The sequence below is a fragment of the Pollicipes pollicipes genome, unplaced genomic scaffold (assembly GCF_011947565.3).
Source record: "Pollicipes pollicipes isolate AB1234 unplaced genomic scaffold, Ppol_2.1 Scaffold_3087;HRSCAF=3621_pilon_pilon_pilon, whole genome shotgun sequence".
Taxonomy (NCBI): domain Eukaryota; kingdom Metazoa; phylum Arthropoda; class Thecostraca; order Pollicipedomorpha; family Pollicipedidae; genus Pollicipes; species Pollicipes pollicipes.
Genome location: NW_023596225.1, coordinates 24,478,980 through 24,499,148, shown reverse-complemented (window position 1 = coordinate 24,499,148; position 20,169 = coordinate 24,478,980). Strand labels below are relative to the sequence as shown.

The 20,169-nt window shown below is 56.7% G+C and overlaps 1 protein-coding gene across 13 annotated transcripts in view; it reads left to right on the top strand.

Annotated features, from left to right (window-relative positions):
- Positions 1-18,974, top strand: part of PMCA (plasma membrane calcium-transporting ATPase 3) — a 64,639-nt gene extending 45,665 nt beyond the window's left edge. For 2 of the 13 annotated variants that reach the window (XR_005096066.1, XR_005096065.1), the window contains exons 15-23: positions 87-281; positions 962-1,168; positions 1,551-1,749; positions 2,435-2,646; positions 6,284-6,435; positions 6,867-7,005; positions 10,327-10,645; positions 15,580-15,722; positions 16,533-16,610. Coding sequence is in view for 8 of the 13 variants with exons in the window: in XM_037238777.1 (XP_037094672.1) it covers positions 87-281; positions 962-1,168; positions 1,551-1,749; positions 2,435-2,646; positions 6,284-6,435; positions 6,867-7,005; positions 10,327-10,656 (1,434 nt within the window). In the remaining 5 variants the exon portion in view is untranslated. Of the gene's footprint in view, positions 1-86; positions 282-961; positions 1,169-1,550; positions 1,750-2,434; positions 2,647-6,283; positions 6,436-6,866; positions 7,006-9,866; positions 10,113-10,326; positions 11,026-11,577; positions 11,611-12,222; positions 12,292-15,579; positions 15,723-16,532 lie in introns of those variants that run through there. The other 11 variants (XR_005096062.1, XR_005096063.1, XM_037238783.1 and 8 more) reach the window with 7 other exon arrangements.
- The last annotated feature ends 1,195 nt before the right edge of the window (positions 18,975-20,169 follow it).

The window sequence follows — 20,169 nt, the reverse complement described above, 5'->3', positions numbered from 1 at the left end:
GTCGTTGGGTTGCGCCAGTGTTTGCCGCTGGCCGGTCGCCAGAGCGCCGGACGTCTGACAGCTGGCCGCCCGCCTCCCGCGTGCAGGTGCAGCAGCATCTTCTAGACAAGGTGTGGCCGCGGCTGCGGGTGCTGGCGCGCTCTTCACCCACCGACAAGTACACCCTGGTCAAGGGCATGATCGACAGCAAGATGAGCAACACGCGCGAGGTGGTGGCAGTCACCGGCGACGGCACCAACGATGGGCCCGCCCTCAAGAAGGCCGACGTCGGCTTTGCCATGGTGCGTAACTGGACCACTCGCCGCTGGGCTCGGGACGCTAGATGCCGTGCTGCGGTTTTTAGGGTGGTTCTCGGGTGATAAACGCAACTTAAACGTACCATGAGTTATTGCTTTAGCCCAGGCGGACGTTTAGTTACACGCGCCCAGGAGGAAGGGCGGGGTGCACCCCTGTTGGTTGTGTGTAGATCGATCCGTAATAAAGAAACCTTATATCGAGTTTTACTGACTTCGAATGAGAACGTATCGTGATATTCGTCCAAATAAATACACAAGTTGTGAATGTTATGGGCCTGCAAAGCTACAAGTGCGGGACCAGATGGGGAGGGGTCAGCGATGTTAACGCAGGCCGAGAATGTTTCCAAACCCAATTTGGCCTAGCCGAGCTGGATTGGGTCTCCAAAATTTCACAGACAACACACGAACAGTTCCTTGCGACGGCCAACCACCTAACGAAGCTCGTGTCCCCACCTTGTATGGTTTTGATAGCCGTGGGGCGGATTTCGACACTCCCCTTGCCAGGGCGGACGATTTTCAGAGGCGCCCAGGGTGCGCTTGTTACAGCGACGTGCGCGAGGGCAAGTACCGCCGGGACTTAAAATGGGGGAGAAGGCAGCGCCGAGACCGGCTGGCTGGAGGTGGTGCACTTGTGTGTGACGCTCGTGTCTCTGTTCTCATTTCAGGGCATTGCTGGTACCGACGTGGCCAAGGAAGCGTCGGATATCATATTGACCGACGATAACTTCACGAGTATAGTGAAGGCCGTGATGTGGGGACGTAATGTGTATGATAGCATAGCCAAGTTTCTGCAGTTCCAGCTTACAGTGAACGTGGTGGCTGTACTAGTTGCTTTCATCGGTGCGTGTGCAGTGGATGATACGCCTCTCAAGGTGAGGAACGCCCAGCGTGGTGCCGACCGAGGAATGTGAGGAGCGGGTGATGGGCCATTGCGTGGTCTTCGACACGGTGTCAGTCACGTTCGCCATTGCCGCGGGGTGTGACGGCACGACGGCAGTTGCCTGTGTTCCGCCGCGTCGTGCCGTGTTGCCGCAGCGTTATTTCCGCGCGGAGCGGGTCAGCTGTTTCCGTCGCCGTGCGCCATTGTTGTGGCCGAGCCGTGCGCGGTGGCCGTGTTCGTATGCGGGCGCGCCGTGGCTGGCGGCCATTGTCGCCAGACGGGCGGCAAACGAGCGTGGCGCGCGAGAGTGGGCCACCCTGATTGGCGTGAGCGGCGAGCCCGGCGCCGGCCTGACGCCCCGCGTGTCCCGCCAGGCGGTGCAGATGCTGTGGGTGAACCTGATTATGGACACGTTCGCGTCGCTGGCGCTGGCGACCGAGCCGCCGACGCCAGAGCTGCTGCTGCGGAAGCCGTACGGTCGCACCACGCCGCTCATCTCGCGCACCATGACCAAGAACATCTTGGGCCAGGCAGTGTATCAGCTGACGATCATCTTCACCCTGCTGTTCGTCGGTGAGTGCCGGTCCTGCGCCGCGACGGCCATCCTGTGACCAACATCCCGGGCCAGGCAGTGTATCAGCTGACGATCATCTTCACCCTGCTGTTCGTCGTCGGTGCCGGTCCGCGCCGCGACGGCCATCCTGTGACCAACATCCCGGGCCAGGCAGTGTATCAGCTGACAATCATCTTCACCCTGCTATCGTCGTGAGTGCCGGTCCTGCGCCGCGACGGCCATCCTGTGACAACCTCCCGGGCCAGGCAGTGTATCAGCTGACAATCAATCTTCACCTGCTATTCGTGGGTGAGTGCCGGTCCTGCGCCGAGTGTATCAGCTGACGATCATCTTCACCCTGCTGTTCGTCGGTGAGTGCCGGCCCGGCGCCGCGGCGGCCATCCTGTGACCAACATCCCGGGCCAGGCAGTGTATCAGCTGGACGATCATCTTCACCCTGCTGTTCGTCGGTGAGTGCCGGTGCGGCGCCGCGGCGGCCGCGGCCGTGCCCTGTTGACGGTGGCGTGGCGCCAGCGCGGAGGCCGCCCCCGGCGACCGGACGCGCGGGCCTGCCGGGGCCCTCAGCGGCGGCTGAACAATGCAGGCTGGCCATGTGGCTCGTGTCGGCCGCCTGGAGCGGGCGCGGCGGGCGGCGGCCGCTGACCGCGCCACAGCTGGTGACCGTCCGGCGCCCCGCGCCCGCAGGAGAGCGGCTGCTGGACATTGACGACGGACGGTACGCGGAGCCGGGCGAGCCGCCGTCCCAGCACTTCACCTTCATCTTCAACACGTTCGTGATGATGACGCTGTTCAATGAGATCAACTCGAGGAAGATCCACGGCCAGCGAAACATCTTCAGGGGCATCTTCACCAACCCCATCTTCTACTGCATATGGCTGGGGACGTTCGTGGCGCAGGTGAGGAGATCGTCGTTTTGCTTTTGTCCAACCCTGGTGCTACTTGGAGGCCCAATCGTGTCTAGCCCAATTTAGGCTTTAGAAATTTAGTGAACTGACGAGCCGCTCCTAAAGGTAGGATCGTTTTACTCCCAATTTGACGTTAAACAAATTCGTTGTATCGACAAACACTAGCATTGCTGAAAATGGAAGTCCTTCACATCACTTCGATCTGATTTGAACTGGTTTTACCCGAATTTCCTCCTTTAGCAGGCAGACCGAGAGACAGGGACTTGAAACTCCCATTTTCTCTTAATGCGTCCAGATTGTGTGTGTCGAAAATGAAATGCAAGATCATCCTATGTTATGCTGCGCGACATCATACATTAATCTTATCGCCTGACTCACGGTTACTGAATCTACCGATTGTTTTCTTGTTGGCGTACATGATTGCAGTCATACGAAAGTTTACGGGACACCGGTCAAAAAAGATCTAGTTTCCACCCCCCTTGCCATTTTCTTGCCACATGACCAGCCAAGTCATTCTTGGTTGTTGAGGCATGGGAGTGTGGGCGGGGGGGGGGGGGGGGGCGGTTATGCACAAGTTTATTTAAATAGTGAGATGTCTTCTGTGACATGGGATGAGCGAGGTGATGCCATATATGACCGCTGTTTCTGTGTAGACGTTTGCCTGAGTGGAAGGGAATAAAGCCTGCCGCCTTTTTGGGACCCGTGCAGGTAGTACTATCAATACTCTGCAATGCCCTCCTTTTATGACTGTGCTGGTTGCGCAAGGGTGGACTGGTGCCTAACGTCCGCATACACATGGACGAACGGCATCTCTGCAATATTGGCTGGCTTTGGGCCCTCCAAGGACTGACACATTTGACGTTGGAAGAGGATGAATGTGGAGCCATTACGGTGACCGAGGTATCAGGAAAAACAAATATTTGGAGTACATATTGGTTACAACAGGGCACGCTACTTCGTCTACCTGTCTTAACCTGTCTACGTGGTTTTGATAGCCCAATCTGACGGCTTAGGCCGCGGAGAGACCAATAACTGAGGCCGATTTCAGAAAAGGCGACATCAGCGGCTTCTCGCGAATGCAAACTTACCTATTGGTCGGACAGTTGTGACGTCAATCGTTGAAAACTGCTGAAAACGAACGGGTTGAAATATACCTGAAAACAGCTCGACAACTTTGAATAGCAAGCAGAGCAATGTGTTTAATGTGAGGTGTAGTGCTAGCATTTGCTGCAATGGACCTCCGCAGTGTAGTGATCGCCTGCCCCGCGTTTCGCTTCGTTCGCGGATTGGCTGCGATCCGCTCCAGAATACCGCCAGGCCAGCCTCATTTCACTTACGTTGGGCGCTGGGTATTGCAATTCATCGAAGAATAACCGCGTTAGTATGGATGTTGTGGAATTTAAAAAGCGCACGAAGCCCTAGTTGGCAAAATTGAAATGGATCCTTTGGCCTTCAGTCATCCAGACCATGCTCCGAAGTGTCGTATTTGACGGGCGAGGGATGACAAAGCATCCGGCCCGCCCGATCAACCACAATTATTAGCACACTGAAACGCAGTTAAGGTGAAACATAGCTTGTTTGATTACAACATGCAGTAGAAAGCATTTTGCCATATGCCATGACATGTTGGACACTTCGTTGCTGTATATTTGATTTGCCGGTTTTGTCAAGTACCCTCGTGGTCGTGATAACTAAAATGCACTTGCGGTTCCGGATTTGCTTGCGTCTCGCATCACGCGCCTGTCACACTCCCGTCGTTTGACTTCACGTCCTCCACGTAGTCGGATAACGGATGGAATAACTCCCCGCTGTCACACGCGGCATGATGTATGTTGTTATTCGACCACTGCACTCATAGCACGAGTTTAACAAGTTGTCGAATAGCACGATTTTAATAAGCTGTCGAAGCCATGCCTCTCGCGTGCGTCATGCCTTCGCATACGCACGTGTATGTGTTGGGGCTGTGGGGCTCCAGTGGCAGGTCGTTGCACGTGCGGTAACGCCGCATTTCCGCCGATGCTTGATGGTGGGACAGGCTTTCCGCGTGACGCTTGGACAGTGTCGCTGTGCGGCAGCTGTGTGTGCTTCGCTGAGACCAAATTTGACGCCGGTCCCGGCGGACCGCTGTGTTCATTCTAGCAGAAATCGGCCCCGTTTCCGTTGGCGTTCAGTTCCGCTCCCCTTCGCTTGGTGCGTGAGATGGCGGCAAGCAGCTCCATCCATGCGTACGGGATTGTCACCGAGTTGGTTATGTTTGCTTTCAGCCTTTCTGCAAAACGGATGTTACGACTTTGCTGGAATATCGATTTTCTGCTCGTTTTGTATGTACGTATTGAAAGAGACTGGAAGACGTTCCTGCTTAGGACACTTCCAAACGGTGACTTCACCTAGGCAGAACTGTATGCGCGATCGAAGGCTTAAGTTCAGTGTTATTGAAACAACACGGGACTAAAATCCGCTCGTAACGATAATACTGACCGTATGTGCAAGTTGCTACATAATCGTCCAACGAATGTTTTGCACCGCCGCAGAATTACGTCACTCGGCGCTACAAGCTGCTGTTTTCTTGAGAACTTGGCATTTGGCGCGTGTCTGCTGGTCGCCATGCCGTGATCATGCCAACATCGCGCACCTTGATGCCGATTTCCTATTTAAGCTGATGTTTCCTGCCTGGGATCTTGCCTGCCATTGGTAAAAAACATCTTATATGCGTAAAAGCCCAAGGCGTCATCTCCTGGTTCGAAGAAGGCCTGGCAATTCCTTCTTTTTGTCAATAACTGTGGTGCTCATAATCACATTGCTGTAAGTGAAAGGACAGGGCAATTCGCCGATGCATAAAACTCCTGTATCCCCGATAGTACTGAACATGTACTGAACCAGTGTCCGCGGATGCGTTGAGAACGTGTGTATGTTATGGAACCTCTGGCCTCAGAAGCTACTGCCAAGTCGCATTTTGTAAGGGTGCGTCTCAGTGTATTTTAGTGAGGTTGCCAGTTTCGAGGAAAAGGGTGATATGGCCAGTGCTCACCTAACTTAAGTTATAAGTATTCCCAACTCTTTGGCAGCTCCCTTTATTTTCTGCGCCCCAGTTCTCTGGACGTGGGCAAGGCGACACTGTAGTTTGTGGTTTCGGCATTTCATGCACATAATAACGGTGTCGTAAATCCGAAATATGCCGATTATCTGGGCTCGCTTGGCCCAAAACGCGACATTAGTATTTATCCTGTCAGGCTGAAAGTGCATTGGGTGCTTTGAACAGTACGCGATGTGGAATCGTAATGCTAGTTGGTTGCTGTCTTTTTCGAAAAGGTTTGGGAGTTTCGCTGGCATTGATTCGAACGTCAGTGGGCAGTGCCCTGGCGTTTTATGATCATTGTATGCGCCTTTACGGTTAACATGTTCCGATGTCCAAAGTGGCGTTGATTGCAGGGCACGGTTTTATTGCAGCCATTTATAGCGCTAACGACGGTCACGAGGTGCACAGTGCATCCGGCATCGGGTGGAATCTTAAGCGTCGAAGCGAACGCGGTGCTTCCCGCGTCAGCCTGACGCTGCTGCCACATGGGTCGTTCCATTCAGGCGGCCGTGAGATAGCCTGACTTGACCTGACCCGGGCTGACCTTTGCAGATTGTCCTGGTGCAGTTTGGCGGCCGGTTCTTCCAGACGGAGGCGCTCGAACTGGACCAGTGGGGCTGGTGTGTGTTCCTGGGCTGCGGCGTGCTGCCCTGGGGCCAGATTGTTACGTGCATCCCCACCAGGGCCATGCCGAAAATCCTCTCGTGAGTACTTGGCGCCCGAGATCGTCCCTCCCTCCCACCGGCGGGTCTGCTTGCTGGTCCCTGACTTTAGGGTCGTCATCGACATCAGGGAAGCCGCTGGATTAGTTGGTACGTTTGCTGAATCGCCATATCAGCTTGATCACATGCTAATGATAAGATAAGGACTGATGACTGCGCTATGCTTTACGACCTCGAGGTCTGTGTTTATCTATGTTTGGAAGTGTGCAATGACCCGGGACGCAGATCAGGCGAGGACTGGCTGGATGACGCGGGAAAATCGTGCAAGCTGAGACGAGATCGTCTGCTGGTTCGTATCGCGTCGACACTCGGTGCGAACACCGCATGGTGCCGTTAACTCGCACTGGCGCCCGTGTCCTGTCGGCGCTCGCTGGGGCGCCGCTGACGGTATCGCCGCGTGCCCCGCCCGCCAGGTGGGGAAGCGCAAGCCCCGAGGAGATCATATCGTCGCCGACCGTGGTGGACGAGGACAATGGCATGGGCACGATGGAGCGGCGGAAAACCACGGGTCAGATCCTGTGGATCCGCGGCCTGACCCGGCTGCAGACTCAGGTAGGGACTGCCGGGCGCCCGGCGTGCGTCGCGTGCCTCTCGCCGGCCCTCCGGCCGGCCGCTGCCGGCTCCCCACACACCTGGCGGGACGACTCAGCTGCGCAACGGCATGCTGGAATGTGTTCTGGGCTCCGTCCATGTATTAACAATCATGCCTTCGATTCCAGTCTGGGGTAGAGCCGTTGCTGATTATTGTTTGGGGGGTTTCTGGCGTGCGCACGCTCTCTGAGACTCTGCTGGACATATCGGCCCCGTGCGAGTCTAGGCGTGATTTTTCGTTGCTCAAGAAGTTTTACATTTGTACAAAAAGGCCATTGCACCATTACGTATGCGGTCTGAACGGATCGGCCATCTTGTGTTCTCTGTCGAGAATGGCTGAAGAGCCTGCGTGCCAGTCGGCCGCCCGTCGTCCACGCTGATCAGCATGAATTCACCATTTCTCCTCCGTGACCTGTCAGCAATTTCTCACTCCCTATCTCTGCTTTAAAGTGCGTCTTGCATCAAACGTGTCCGCACCCACCACCTGCCCTCTCTCGGAGTTCGGCTCCCCGCGGCTCGGTCGTGGGCTCGACGCGATTCGACGGAATGCTCAGTTTCGATGTGCGGGTCGTGGTGCGCGTGATTTAACGCGCATTGTTGGCTCATTGGTGTAGTCGTAACGTAATGTTTAAACTTTGTGCAGTTGCGTGGCTTCCCGATCACGGATGCGCCAAGTGAAACGCGAGGCTTCCCAAATATCCGTGTTTTTCATCCGGAAACGAATTGACCTATTCTATAGATCGAGGCTCAAAACAGCTGTTCTGTTTCGAGAAGGGCTCCGTTTTGAGTGAGCGGACGAACTGAAGCGTGAAGGTGGACAAGTTAATGCCATGCATCGAAGCAGCCCGGGCGAATGGGATCGGATTTTAGAAGCACTCCGATGCGGCGGGAGTGGCAATGCAATTAGAATAGTTGTCTCCCTGGTCGGGCAAAGTTACGCGGCTTCGGTCGTGCGCCAACGGTCGCCGTGACGTTGTTCGGCATGGCGAAAGGTCGCCCCATCCAGCCGGGTGTGAGTCGCGCCGCCCCCGTGAGGCAGGGGCACCGGGCAGTCCTCCGTCCCGCGCGCGCCCCCACGTGTTATGGGATGGAACTCCCAGCCTGTCTACCAATCGTTTGAGCGCCCATCACGGAAACTCCCGCTCGTTAGTGACGGACACCGTAGTCGTAAAATATATCCCGTTTTGTCGGTGGCTTTTCATTTGATGAATGGCGGGGACTCGGCGTGATCGCTTTGATGTTCTGGTATTCTGGGAGGAAAATTAAATCGCCGGAATGCTGTCATCAGGGATGTGTTTATGGATGGCAGCTCGGCTGAACGCCCGGTTATCTGGCTGTGGGTGGTCCGCTTCGAGAGTCTCGCCGCTCCCCAGCCATTCTCAGGCGCATCCCCGTCCGAGGGTGAACCGTCAATCGCTTGGCCCGGTGCTAGGTGAAACGGCGTGCTACTTAGTACCGCCATGCTAGCGGTCTTAGGTGCGAGGCCCTCTGCTGTGCATCAGGGGCTGATGAAATTCGGACGGAAAGTGCACCCATCCAGCAATTGCCAGGAGCGCGCACGGGCGGTTTCTCAGTACCGCGGGGCTGGCTGTGATGGTAGGCCGGCGCCGCCATCTCCGGTCGGTGGGCGGCCCGGCGCCGGCCGCGGAGCGCGCCGCGTCGCGCGGAGGCGGCGGCGGCGGCGGCCGGTGCGCACGTGCCAGCGGCGGCGGCGGCGGCGGCGGCCGAGGTGTGCCGGGACACCCATTGATCGTCGGTTCGGCGGCGGCCGTCAGAGTGGCGGCGCCTGTCGAAACCGGCGAGTGATGGCGGCCGGCCAGCGGCCCGTCACCGCCACCGCCACCACCACCGCCACCGCCACCGCCAGCGCGGCCGCCGCCGCTGCCGCTGCCGCCAGCAGCGCCGACCCGGCCGGGCGCGGCGCCTCCCGCTCCGCCGCCGCACGCAAATGTCACCGCGCAAACACCCGGGTACCGAAGTGCGACGAGAAATCAATGGAGGCTCCCCGGGCCGCCGCATCGACGGCGCCGGCCGACGCTTGCGCCATCTGCACACGTCTGTCGTCCGACCGGCGTCCCCCACGCTCTCTCCCCCTGCCGCTCTCTCCTTCTGCTGGCCTCTCACCCGCCCACGCGTTTTGTCGCCTTTGGTTGGTCGCCGTGTTGGTTTTTGTGTGGATTGCGGGGTGTGCGTGTGTTCCCGGGCGCTGGTGTGTCTGTCCGACCTCTGTCCGCTTACCCTGCCCGCTAGCCGCGCCCTGCCGGCCACGTCTGTAGCGAGTCGACAGCGACGGAGCGCGCGAGCGAGGGTCGCGGCGCGCGAGCGTCGGCCGCACGGTGCGGCATTTGCAGTCCGATCGGCGAACCGGCACTCGTCTCCATGCACGGACGCACCACCACCACACCACTCTGGCTTCCGGAAATCGCATGCGGCGTCCATTGCATTACCACCACGTGTCCACATCTAGTTGCGTTGATGGTACCTTTTGTTTGACACCAGCTGTTCTACACTTTCGGTTGATTCCTACCTGTGCGAGCGTGCTATTTTCACCCTGTGTTGTTCATCACAACTGTGATAGTGATTTATTTCACAGCAGAGCTCTAACCAGCGTTTGACCACGTGTTTAGGGGTGCATTCTAGTAGTTCCGACACCCAATAACCAATTTGAGTGAGTTTTAGTGTACATACCCCTTGTATCGACGCCTTGCACACGATATACAAAGTGTAGCGAGTTGTGACACCGTTTTACTTCTTTTTATTTTCTCTGTTCGTTACTGTGTTTAGTTTTTGGGAGTCTTATGACTCTCATCCCCTGATTGCAGCTGCGTGTTATCCGGGCTTTCAAGTCCAACCTGGAGGATTTGGAAGAGCGGCGCTCCTGCCATAGCTTGCAAAGCTTGCATAATATGCGTGCCTATCGGAGTCAGCCCGGTCATAAGCCTGTATCTGACATCAGTTACATAGACGAGGAAGACAAACCGACCAACGGCCGGCAGAAGACGGAGGAGGGTCGACCGGCGTCGGGTGGCGCCGACGCCGGTCCATTGTCGATCTAGCTAAATTGACGGGTGGGCATTCGTCTTTGAGCACCGCACCGCGCCTGTCTCTCGTCTATCGGGCCTCAGCTAGCTGGTGCTTCACATATACGGGCGAGGGTGTCCATCCCCCACCCGGTTTGTAGACGTGTATTTGTAACCTGCACGGCCTCCACTAGCCCGATGCGATTGTGGCCTCCCTCTATGTGTCCGTGTCCCTGATGGTCCGACGGCCCCCCTGGCGCAGACCACCCTACCCGGCGTTGACCCGCACGAAAACCCTCCGGATGTCCTGGCCCGCCTGCACCCTTCCATCTCGAGCCGGCTGAGTCGCAACTCGGTTGGTGGCGCCTCCTACGGCGTCCGCATGCAGGGCTCGTCCGCATCCGCGGCGGCCTCGGCGTCGGCGACGGCCGCCCAGTCCAGCGGCCAGCTGCCCAGCCAGACGTGGGCGTCCGGCAGCGGTGAGCTCCGTCTGCCGCCCCTGAGCCCCCGCAGCTCGGACACCTTACCAAAACCCTCCTCATCATCCGCCGCCGCATCGGGTCAGCCGCAGCCTGGTGAAGGTCCGCTCTAATTCTGTACCATACGCCAGGCCAACCGCTCTTCCTCTCTCTAGCTCCCGTATGCGTACATAGCCCGTTCTCTCGCTTTCGCTATCTATCTCTCACTCTGTCTCCCTGTCTCTACATCTTTCTTTCTTTTTCACTGCTCTGTTTTGTTTATTGATTCAGCTTCGTCATGAATGCTAGAGTTAAGTTGCTGACTAATAAGCTGCTGCATCACTCGCGCCACTCACCAATGAACATACACGCTCACAACACGGACACGCGTACGTAAGCACATCCACATACCCAACACATACACACGCGCGCGCGCGTACACGCGTGCACTCGGTCCCGCCCAGACCCGACGCTTCCCGCACTCATCTGGCGGCCGCGAATCGCATCTGTCCGCGGCGTGACCAAACCGGCCACGACTGGGGCTGCTCGCGGGCGGCGCGAGCGAGTCGGTCGCGGTCCGGGCCTCCGCCCAGCCGCGGCGCGGGCGAGCCGGCCAAAACGGCGGCCGCTGGTGGCGCGCGGCGCACCCGAGCCGGCCGCGGCGCGACCGAGGTGCGCGGCGTGACCGAGCCGGCCGCGCGGCGTGAGCTTGCCGTCCGCGCGGCGTGAACTAGCCGGCCGCGCGGCGTGAGCTGGCCGTCCGCGACGCGGCCGGCCGACCTGAAGCGCCGGCGTGCCGGTGACCCCCGAGTCGGAGCGCGCGCGCAGTTCTCTGGCCCTGGCTTGTGTACATAGTCCGTCATCCGGTTGGAGTGTGTCCCTGTATGCTGGTATTCCATCCCTTGGCTCTCCCCCTGCCGCCGTCTGTTGACTCTACCCTTCGGATTTCTCTTCGCACCTCCGTATCAAGGTGTGGTGACGGGATTCCATCTGGTGTGGTGTTTCTCTCGTGCATTCCTCACTGGTCGCTAATACCTGCCCTTCTCTGATTCCAGCAAAGTCATGTTGATGGCTCAATCCCTGATGGGGTAAATAGCCTGTGTTGGTGTTGTCAGGCCTCATTCTAGGCGATGTTGCTCACTAAATCCTTGCATGATGACTTTTGCGTGTAACCTGATTCTAACCCGACCAGCAAACTTTTTGCTTACAATGGGGCCTTTCAACTTTCCATGTGGCGCAGTTTCTGTTCACACGCACATCAGTAGCTAGGCTATCTGGCCGCGCCCGCGTACTAAATCCACCCTGCCACATAGAGTAGCGCCGACCGGCCGTGTCGCGCCCGGGCTCTGGCAGAGGGCGCGCGCACGCCCTGTCGTCGGCCCCGGCTGCAGCGCCCGGTCAACAGAGACTGAGCCGTCCTCCTTGTCCCGGTCCTGGTCCTGGTCCTGGTCCTGGTCCTGGTCGTGGTCGTGGTCGTGGTCGTGGTCGTGGTCGTGATCCGGACCCGAACACCGGGTCCATTCTCGGGAACGCCGGCGCGGTCCCCGTCCCGTGCCCTCTGCCCGCCCTGACCCCGCCCCCCGACCCCCCCCCCCCCCGCCCCCCGGGTCACGCCAGCAGCTCCCCAGCTCTGTCTGCTGTGGCCGGCATGTCACCGCTCCTGTGTGTGCTCACCGCTCACTTTACCCCTCTCCTTGAAGGTGATTGGTGGGGAGTTGCAAGGACGGCTGATGCCGGTACCGTACAGCAAGACTGCGACTGACCAAGCTGTAAGACTTGGCACCATTTGGTCTATTTATTGTTGCTTGGTTGGCCATGGTAACCATAGACAATTATCTGTTGTCGTGTCTCTTTTCATGGTCGTAAATTGTTGCAGCGGCTCTGTAGTATACCAGAGGCTGGTTTGTTTTCGACTGTAGGCGGCGGAACGTGCAATCATGCTGTCATGTCTGCCCGATGTACAGACGTCGTGAAGCGTGCATCGAATGGATAACTAAGGAATGCCTGTGAAAATGGGCCCTTGCCAGCTCGGTAGTTCGAATGCATTTGCAACTGTGCAAAATTGTATACGACGCTTCGCGTTTTCGTTAGGATCCCTCACGGAGTGTCCCATCAGTTCGTTCTTATTTAAGACCGAAATCCAAACCTAAACGTTGTTTGAACCCCGGATACCGACTTGCTCACGTTAATTTGCTCGTTGTTGCATCCACCACGAATCACCTGACTTTTTGTAACCAGAGAATACTAGCTCACGTTAATTTATTTGCCATTGCATCCGACGTGGATCACTTGTCACCTTGTAACCAGAGAAGGCATGCCACACATTAAGCCGCTCAGTGCGTTTAGAAAGGCTGGAGCCCGTGCATCAATGGCTGATATTTCCAGCTTAATATCTCGTTGACATTTTCCATCTGATCCAGATCCGGTCGTCACGTAGCCGACATTTCCCATGAGGCGTTTCTTAAGAATAGCGCCTAGAGCGCTGCACCGATCTCCGGTCCGGCTTTGTTAGCCATCCGGGCTTTGTTCTGCCCGAAAGCAGTCGGAACTCTAGATTCCTCATTTTGGGAAGGGAAGTAGTAGAGTTGACGTGCTTCTCCTTGCGCAGGATAGATCACCGATTCCATGTCATATAGCCGCCACGCATTCCGATTAAGGTTACAACCGGGTAGTTCTTTCATCGACCTGCCCCCCCCCCCCCCCCCCCAGAACCGTTTTGCATCGTGTAGGGGCGCGACAGAGTGGTGCCCGTATACGTACAGGCTCGGGTCGGCTGCGGTGGCTGTGTGTTGGTCAGCAGGGCAGGCGGTGGCAGTTTTGCTAGATACAACAACAAACAGTCTTGAGGATAAAGGGCCGATGCCGCACAGCATTTAGTGGCAGATTCCGTAGTATCGAAGCACAGCGGCATGCTGTGTCCAATGATACTGGACGTCCGAGTCCCGCTGTTTGGATGGCTTAGCGCCCCCAGCACGGGTATATCACGGGCACCACTTCGCAAAAAGCCGGGGGTCAGCGACCACACTGTGCTTCGCTCTGGCTCTAAATTTTAAGTGTTCCCGCGTTAGATGCCCAGTCTGCTGGATAATGCTGAATGGGGCTAAGGTCAAAGGGCCACGTTTCTCTACCAATCATGCCTTTACAGCAGTAAATAGCTTTTGCGTACGCGCGCATAGACGTATGCAACCAGTAAATACTGCCGTAGCGAATATGCGCCGACAGCTTTCGCCGCATGAAGCCTACCCATCGCAGATGAGAACGAACTAATGGGCACCCTGTTCACCATCGTTGCGTTAAGAGACCACGCCGGCATGAGAACCACGGTGTCCTGTGCTTAAAACATTTGGGTGCGGAAATTGGTGTAGGCTCAGGTGATGTAACAGCCCTTAATGCGGGTGCTGGCCGATCAAAGCGTGCTGCAGTGCCATTAGTGTATGATTTTCTGATCAAGCGCGTTAATGAACCAACGATCGCGTCCTTCAAAATTTGATCAAAAGGCCTGCGAATGATGTCTTAATGACCGAACGTAGGTATCAAGGCGGCATAGCAGGCAATGACAGCTGCACGTGTGTTTGTTCTATGCTTGCATATCAAAATTATGATATTCCCAACTCGTGCTTGTTCACTTTGTGAACCGCAATATCTTTTAAAGGGGGCATTCGCTGGTTTCCTATAGCATAGGAGTATTAGCTCGGTGGACGTCAAAAACCTTGCTAAAATTTCTTATTTGCTTATTTTCTGTCGGCCTCCAGTGCGATGGAAAGTTTGTCGTTTTTAAGTAGCACTGTGAAAATTCATGTTTTGCCCGGAAATCATTGTTGCTTCGGGTCACACCAGCTCAGCTGAGCACCTGGCATTTTGTACCAGACACCAAATTCTTTGGGCAGCAAATTTTGCCGGGTGCACAGGCTTCTCGTAGAGCCGGTTGACCGCCGGGCAGAACGCCTGCCGTTTGGCGCCGCGAATCACGGCCCGCCCACTCTCAATGTCCGCTTGCACACGGACCAGCAGACTGTATCGCCGCCCGCTGGGGGGGGGGGGGGGGGGGGCGGCCCTGGCTCTGGCTCAACCAGCTCCCCATCCCCCGTTGCCAAGGCGGGGTCGAGTGCTACTGGCGGCCACTCAGGACTGTCCGGCTGGGTCAGACTGTCCCCGGCCGCGGCCGCTGTCGTCCCCGCCCTCTGCACCTGCACCCCGCGCCGGCGGTCCCGCCCGGCGTCCGCATGCCGTCCGGAGGCGCTGCTGGTCCCGTCCCCGCCCGCCCCGCCCCCGAAGACCACGGCAATGGTTCGGCCCCTCCCCGTCCACTCCACCTCGCTTGGCTGCTCCGATCGAGTCGGCCGCATGGAGCGTACACGGCTTCCTGCTTGTTCGCATGCTGATTCGATGGCCTTCCCTGTCAGTAGCGTCACACGCCTCTCTCTATGTCTCTGTTTTCGCTCTCTCTCTTTCTCTTTCTCGCTCTCCCTCGCTCTGACTCTCTCCCCTTTTCTCCGTCCTCTGGCGCCGCCGACTCGTGTCCGGCGCAACGCGGCGACTGTAGCGCGGCTCGGTTGGTGGCCGGTTGCGCCGATCGCGGACGGCTGTCATGTCCCCACGCAGATGTCGGGCGGCGAATGTCACGAACCACTTGTCCAACAGTGAATACCAATGCATCCTGCACGTACATGGGCTGCGCATCATGGTTTCCAATTATCTATGAGCATGGCGCACATGTGCTGCTCCACTAACAACTGGACTAACGCTTACACACACGCTACTGGCTTTGCCTCCGCTGTGATCAGCACCAGATTGGCTCAGGTGCTATACTGTGCTTGCCATGCGTGTTCGTGTGGTGTGGTTTGGTGTGCTTCTGATCAACTAATCTTTATCGCCGTGTCAATTGATTCATTGTTCGTTGCCTTTGACTTCCAACAATTGGTAATAGTGTGCGTTCGCTGCTGACTGTGTAACTTTGTGTTGCGAGCGCACCGTGATGCAATTATTCTCCGGGTCGTTGTGGGCGCGACGGTGGCAGGGCTGTGGCAGCGATAGGGCGCGGTGCTGTGTTGTTGCAGGCGACAAGCCGCCGCCGACCCAGTCGGGCGACGCCGTTGCCGCGCCCAGTGCATCCATATGATCACGCCCTCCTCGTCCTGCGCCGCTCCTCCGTCCGGCCGGCCATCCTTAAAGCCCATGTCTGCCTCTGCCCGGCATCCAGGTACGGTACAGGTCCAGCCGCCCGCGCACACGGGCGCGCAGTGCGACCGTCCGCCCGGCTCGACCTCAGGCTCTTAACAATGCTGCCGCCATTGGCCTGAGCCGATCGGGATTACTCAAGCGCTGTGGTGGTCACCGGCTATGTTGAGGTTTAGCTCTGTCGCCACCGCTCACGTTGGTCTCAAACAGAGCGCGTGAAAATCACTTGTGTGGTAGGCGGCAGTCACACGCTACATGTCTGGTCTGGCAGCTGACAAAGCCACCATCAGCAGACGCCCAGGCGCGGCCTGCTGGTGAGTGGTGGGAATATATGCACATGCGATATCCAAGCATTCGCGCGGTGACCGCGCGATTGATTTGGTACTCTCATAGCCACCGAATGAGAGCAAAAGCAGCGAACTGTGGCGCACCATAATCTGCGTCAGAAATGCCCGATCACCTTTGCAATCCAGTGGCCACCGAATGCAAACAAACTGACCAATCTTCATTTCCTTGGAGCACATTGACCTTTCTTTCCCGTCCAGCTTCTGCTACGCTGGCACCACTCGTGATTTTTGCTTTGCGCGTCTCGCTTTGAACACGGCACCGACTCGCGCAGGGGGTTGTCACCGTGATCTGTGATGAAGGCCTGACTTAGGGAGACTGCCGTCATGAAGATCGCCGTCATTCGGATGACAGCTGACCGACCGGAGAATAATTGTTGCCATGGTTGAAACGCCGATTCATATAAGTGTGCTTGGCATGCTTGGGGGCAATGTCGAAATCCATCGTGATGTAGCTGCGCTAACTAACTGGTTTGTGCGTGTTTCAGATCCGTGTTGTGAACGCCTTCCGCCAGGGCGTTGACGTTTCTCGGCTTGCTGAGACAGGTAACCCGAATTTGGCGGCAGTCCTGCAGAAGCAGAGCTCCTTCCAACAGGCGAAGAGGCTGTCGCAGGGGTCGTCCCTGGACTACGCCGATATGTGTCCGGACCCGGACGAGCTCAAAATACCCGAAATAGACGTGGACGGCCTGACGTCCCGGAGCCATACGGAGACGGCCGTTTAGCTGCCGCCGCCGCGCGCGTGTGCGAGTGCGCTGTAGCCTTACTCCGGCGCCCTCTGGCACTGTCTCACTGCTGCCGCCCCGCTCACCCGTCCCGCCGCGCGCGGTCCGCGCGCCCCCCGAGCCGATGGGCAGCCGGCCGCCGCCGGCGGCGCCGCCCTCTCTCGCTCCCCGTCTCTGTCCGTCTCCCACTGCCCGTGTCCCGTCTGGCGCTGACGCCCGCAGTGTTTCGAGACGCGCGCTCGAGCTGGAACCGGCGGCCTCCGCAAACGCTACCTGGCCTGTTGAGTTGGCTTGTGGGGAGTCGGTTACGTTTCTTGAGTTCGTTTCTCAGGGAGTGGATTGGGTTGGTGTTGGGCGCGAGCGCAGAGAGCAGTGTCTGGACACCGGGCGAAGTGATCGTGACGCGACGCTGGAGAGATTATGTTGGTCTCCGCCGGGATCTGTAAATACCGTTAAGAGCAACGAAACATTCAGCGTTGTTAGATGCCTTACATTTGCGTTTGACCTAGGCGCCGCGCGCTGGTCTGTGTGATCGACAACGGTCAGAGCTCCCACCTTCTCCCGCCGCCCTCGCTCGTGGGCAGACGTACCCACACTACAGTCGCCCGCGCTGTCGCCGCCGCCGCCGCCGCCGCCGCGCTGCCGCCACCGCTGCTGGCGACCCGCGCCGGCCGCCGACGCCAGGTTCTCGCGTCGGGCGCGGCTCGCTGGCTGTACATATGAACGGAGGGAGTGCGCCGCCCGCATCCGAGGACATTGATGCAGTGCCGGACAAGCGCGCCGGGTGTGTTATGCGGACTCCGAGTGTACTACGATATATATGCATACATATATATCACATGACCAAGTGAGAATAGCAGCCACTCTTTAACTAGTTCAGTGTTGGAGGTGTGTGGAATGACAGTGGTTTTATCTCAGTCCTTGGATTTAACAGTCGGCTTGTGCATGCATAAATCGCGACTAATGGGGGGTGATAGTTGTTTGTAGTGATTTTGTTACTGGTGAAAAATGTTGCTAGCGGTTGTTCTTTATTTTTCCTACTAAATGTCAATGTGGTGCCATGCGCCAACTGCCCGCGTTCCTGTTTTCTCACCAAAATGTTCTATTCCTTGTCATGTTACGCGCTCACGCTCGGGTAAACTTCCCAAATTATCCTCGTCTCTGTGTACCATTCTCTGTACAGCAATACGTTCATCGTTACTGGTTGGGGTTATGGCTGAAATTAGACGGCGGTTCCGCACCGCGTCATTGTTCTCAGAGCATAGCTGTAGTCGATCGCTGCCCGTCTTCTAGAGCTGTATAAAGGAAGCCTAGTATCGTCCTAGCTTGTCAGTCTCCAGTCTTATTGTATCGTCAGTATTACAGCCAGCTGTTGATAGATATCGCAAACAGTAACTAATCGTGAAGCATTTGAACGGCACCAGTGGTACAGGACTCATTTGCAAGTTCAGAGACTTTTGTGTGAGAAAGCAGACGACAAATTTACTGCGAGAAGATGGCCGCGTTCCCGGCGTAATGGCTCAGGCTCCCATCTCCAGATCCTCGCGATGTCTAGCGTCCGCTCCAATGATAGGCAGGTCCCTTAGCCATCACCATGTATCTGTTGATTCCTTTCTTTAGTTATGTGCATGCTTCGTGCTGGTTGCTGTCGATTGTTTTCTATGAAGGGATGATTTAGATGCGTCGGTGCCCTCGCATCGCGAGGAAGGGTTGTTGTGTAAATAAATCTTAGCAGTGATACACAAAATTGTCCGTGAAGTACGTTGTTCGAATATAGTGGTGATCGATCATTTGATTGTTGACCTTCGCTGCGGGTGTTTCTGGGTGGCAGTAGGGCTCACCGTCGCAGCCCGGTCCGGTCCGGCCCGGTGGAGGGTTGGCGCGCTGCGCACTCCGGCAGCGTGTGCAGTGGCTTGTTTGCTTGTTACCGATAGGCATGGTGTGTTCTGTTGAGACCTCCCGTCGGCGGGTCCGCGCCGGCGAGCTGTCCGCCGGGATGTTGAGGTTCGGTTGAGGTTTGATTTTGGGTACTCAGTGCAGCGAAACTAGGCAGACATCATTTTGATTGTTGGTAGTCATAGAAAACTGGTTTTTATCAAATAAATTTTAACGTCCACCTCGGTTCGTTGCTGGTGGCGGTGATGTCTGCCATGTGTGGTAGCGATTGCGCTGACTGGGGAGAAATACAGTAGCCGTAAGATACGATTCCTGTTTTGACAGCATGCGTTCGGGCGCGCCACATCGGGGATGGAAGGTGGGGTGGGGTGGAGGCTCGCTGCGTGCGATAAAAGTCAGCTGTGGTGTGGTACGGCTTTCTGAAATCCTTCACTGCAGTGCATTAGACGTTAAATTTAGTAAAGCGAACGCGCGTGCAAATGAGGCATCTGAAGTGTTGAAAACATCCCAGACGAAAACCTGTACCAACGCAAGTACATGCGCCAGCGTTGACTGTCAGTATTGTGAAGGCCCTGGATACGCAGATGCGTATATCCTCAATATGCACGCATTGTAGATGCTAGTGCATACGGGGTGGATCTTTGCGTTTCTCATTGGGGGGAGAGACCGAACGTATTAACCATGCCTATCCTTTTTCGGAGATGCGTTTCTTCACGAATTTCGTCCGCTCTGCTCTGCTCATAATTTGGGCTTGATATAAGAAAGGAAGTCCTTCAGCTCCTGGTTTTTCAGCATTATAAGCTCAAAAATCTGTCATTGAGTTAACGGCCTTCGATACATCAGGAGGTACTGGTTAACTGCCACGTTCTGCTTTACAACGGGCGTGTTGACGTTGCTCGAAATGTCGAGCTGTGCCCATCCTCCAGAACATATTTATTGATGGTGAGCGTTGGACGGCATACGGACGTTTGTATGTGTGATGTGACTTCATATACGTCTCAATGCCTCCGAAAATCTAAGATACCGATTTTGCCTGCTGTTTTGGTTCAGAGACAGGTCATTTACTGGAGAACCAGCCACTATTTGGCCACGTCACCTGTCTGTCATAGTGGGTACCGCGCGTGCCCGTAAATGGTGCCGCTTCGGGGTCGCTCCAGGAGGCTGCGGGGAGGCAGCGACGGCCCAGCAGACAAGGAACCCCATTTCATCTGCAATCTACAGCCAGGGAGATTTCAATATCTCTGAAGAACATAGAAATACACGGAACTGGAGTCTATGTAACAACTATCGGACTACCTGCGGTAATCAGGGACGTTGTGTCAATGAGGGTTCCTGTCCTGATCCGGGGCTGACTGCGCGGGTCAGAAGGCCTCCCGTGTCAGGGATGGGAACAATGTGATACGATATACCCTGCCAATGACCTCCGGGTCGACCAGGAGATCCCGCCCTGTGCCACAAGAATGATAGCCAGAAGACACTTTGAGATCGGACGGAATGGCCCTTC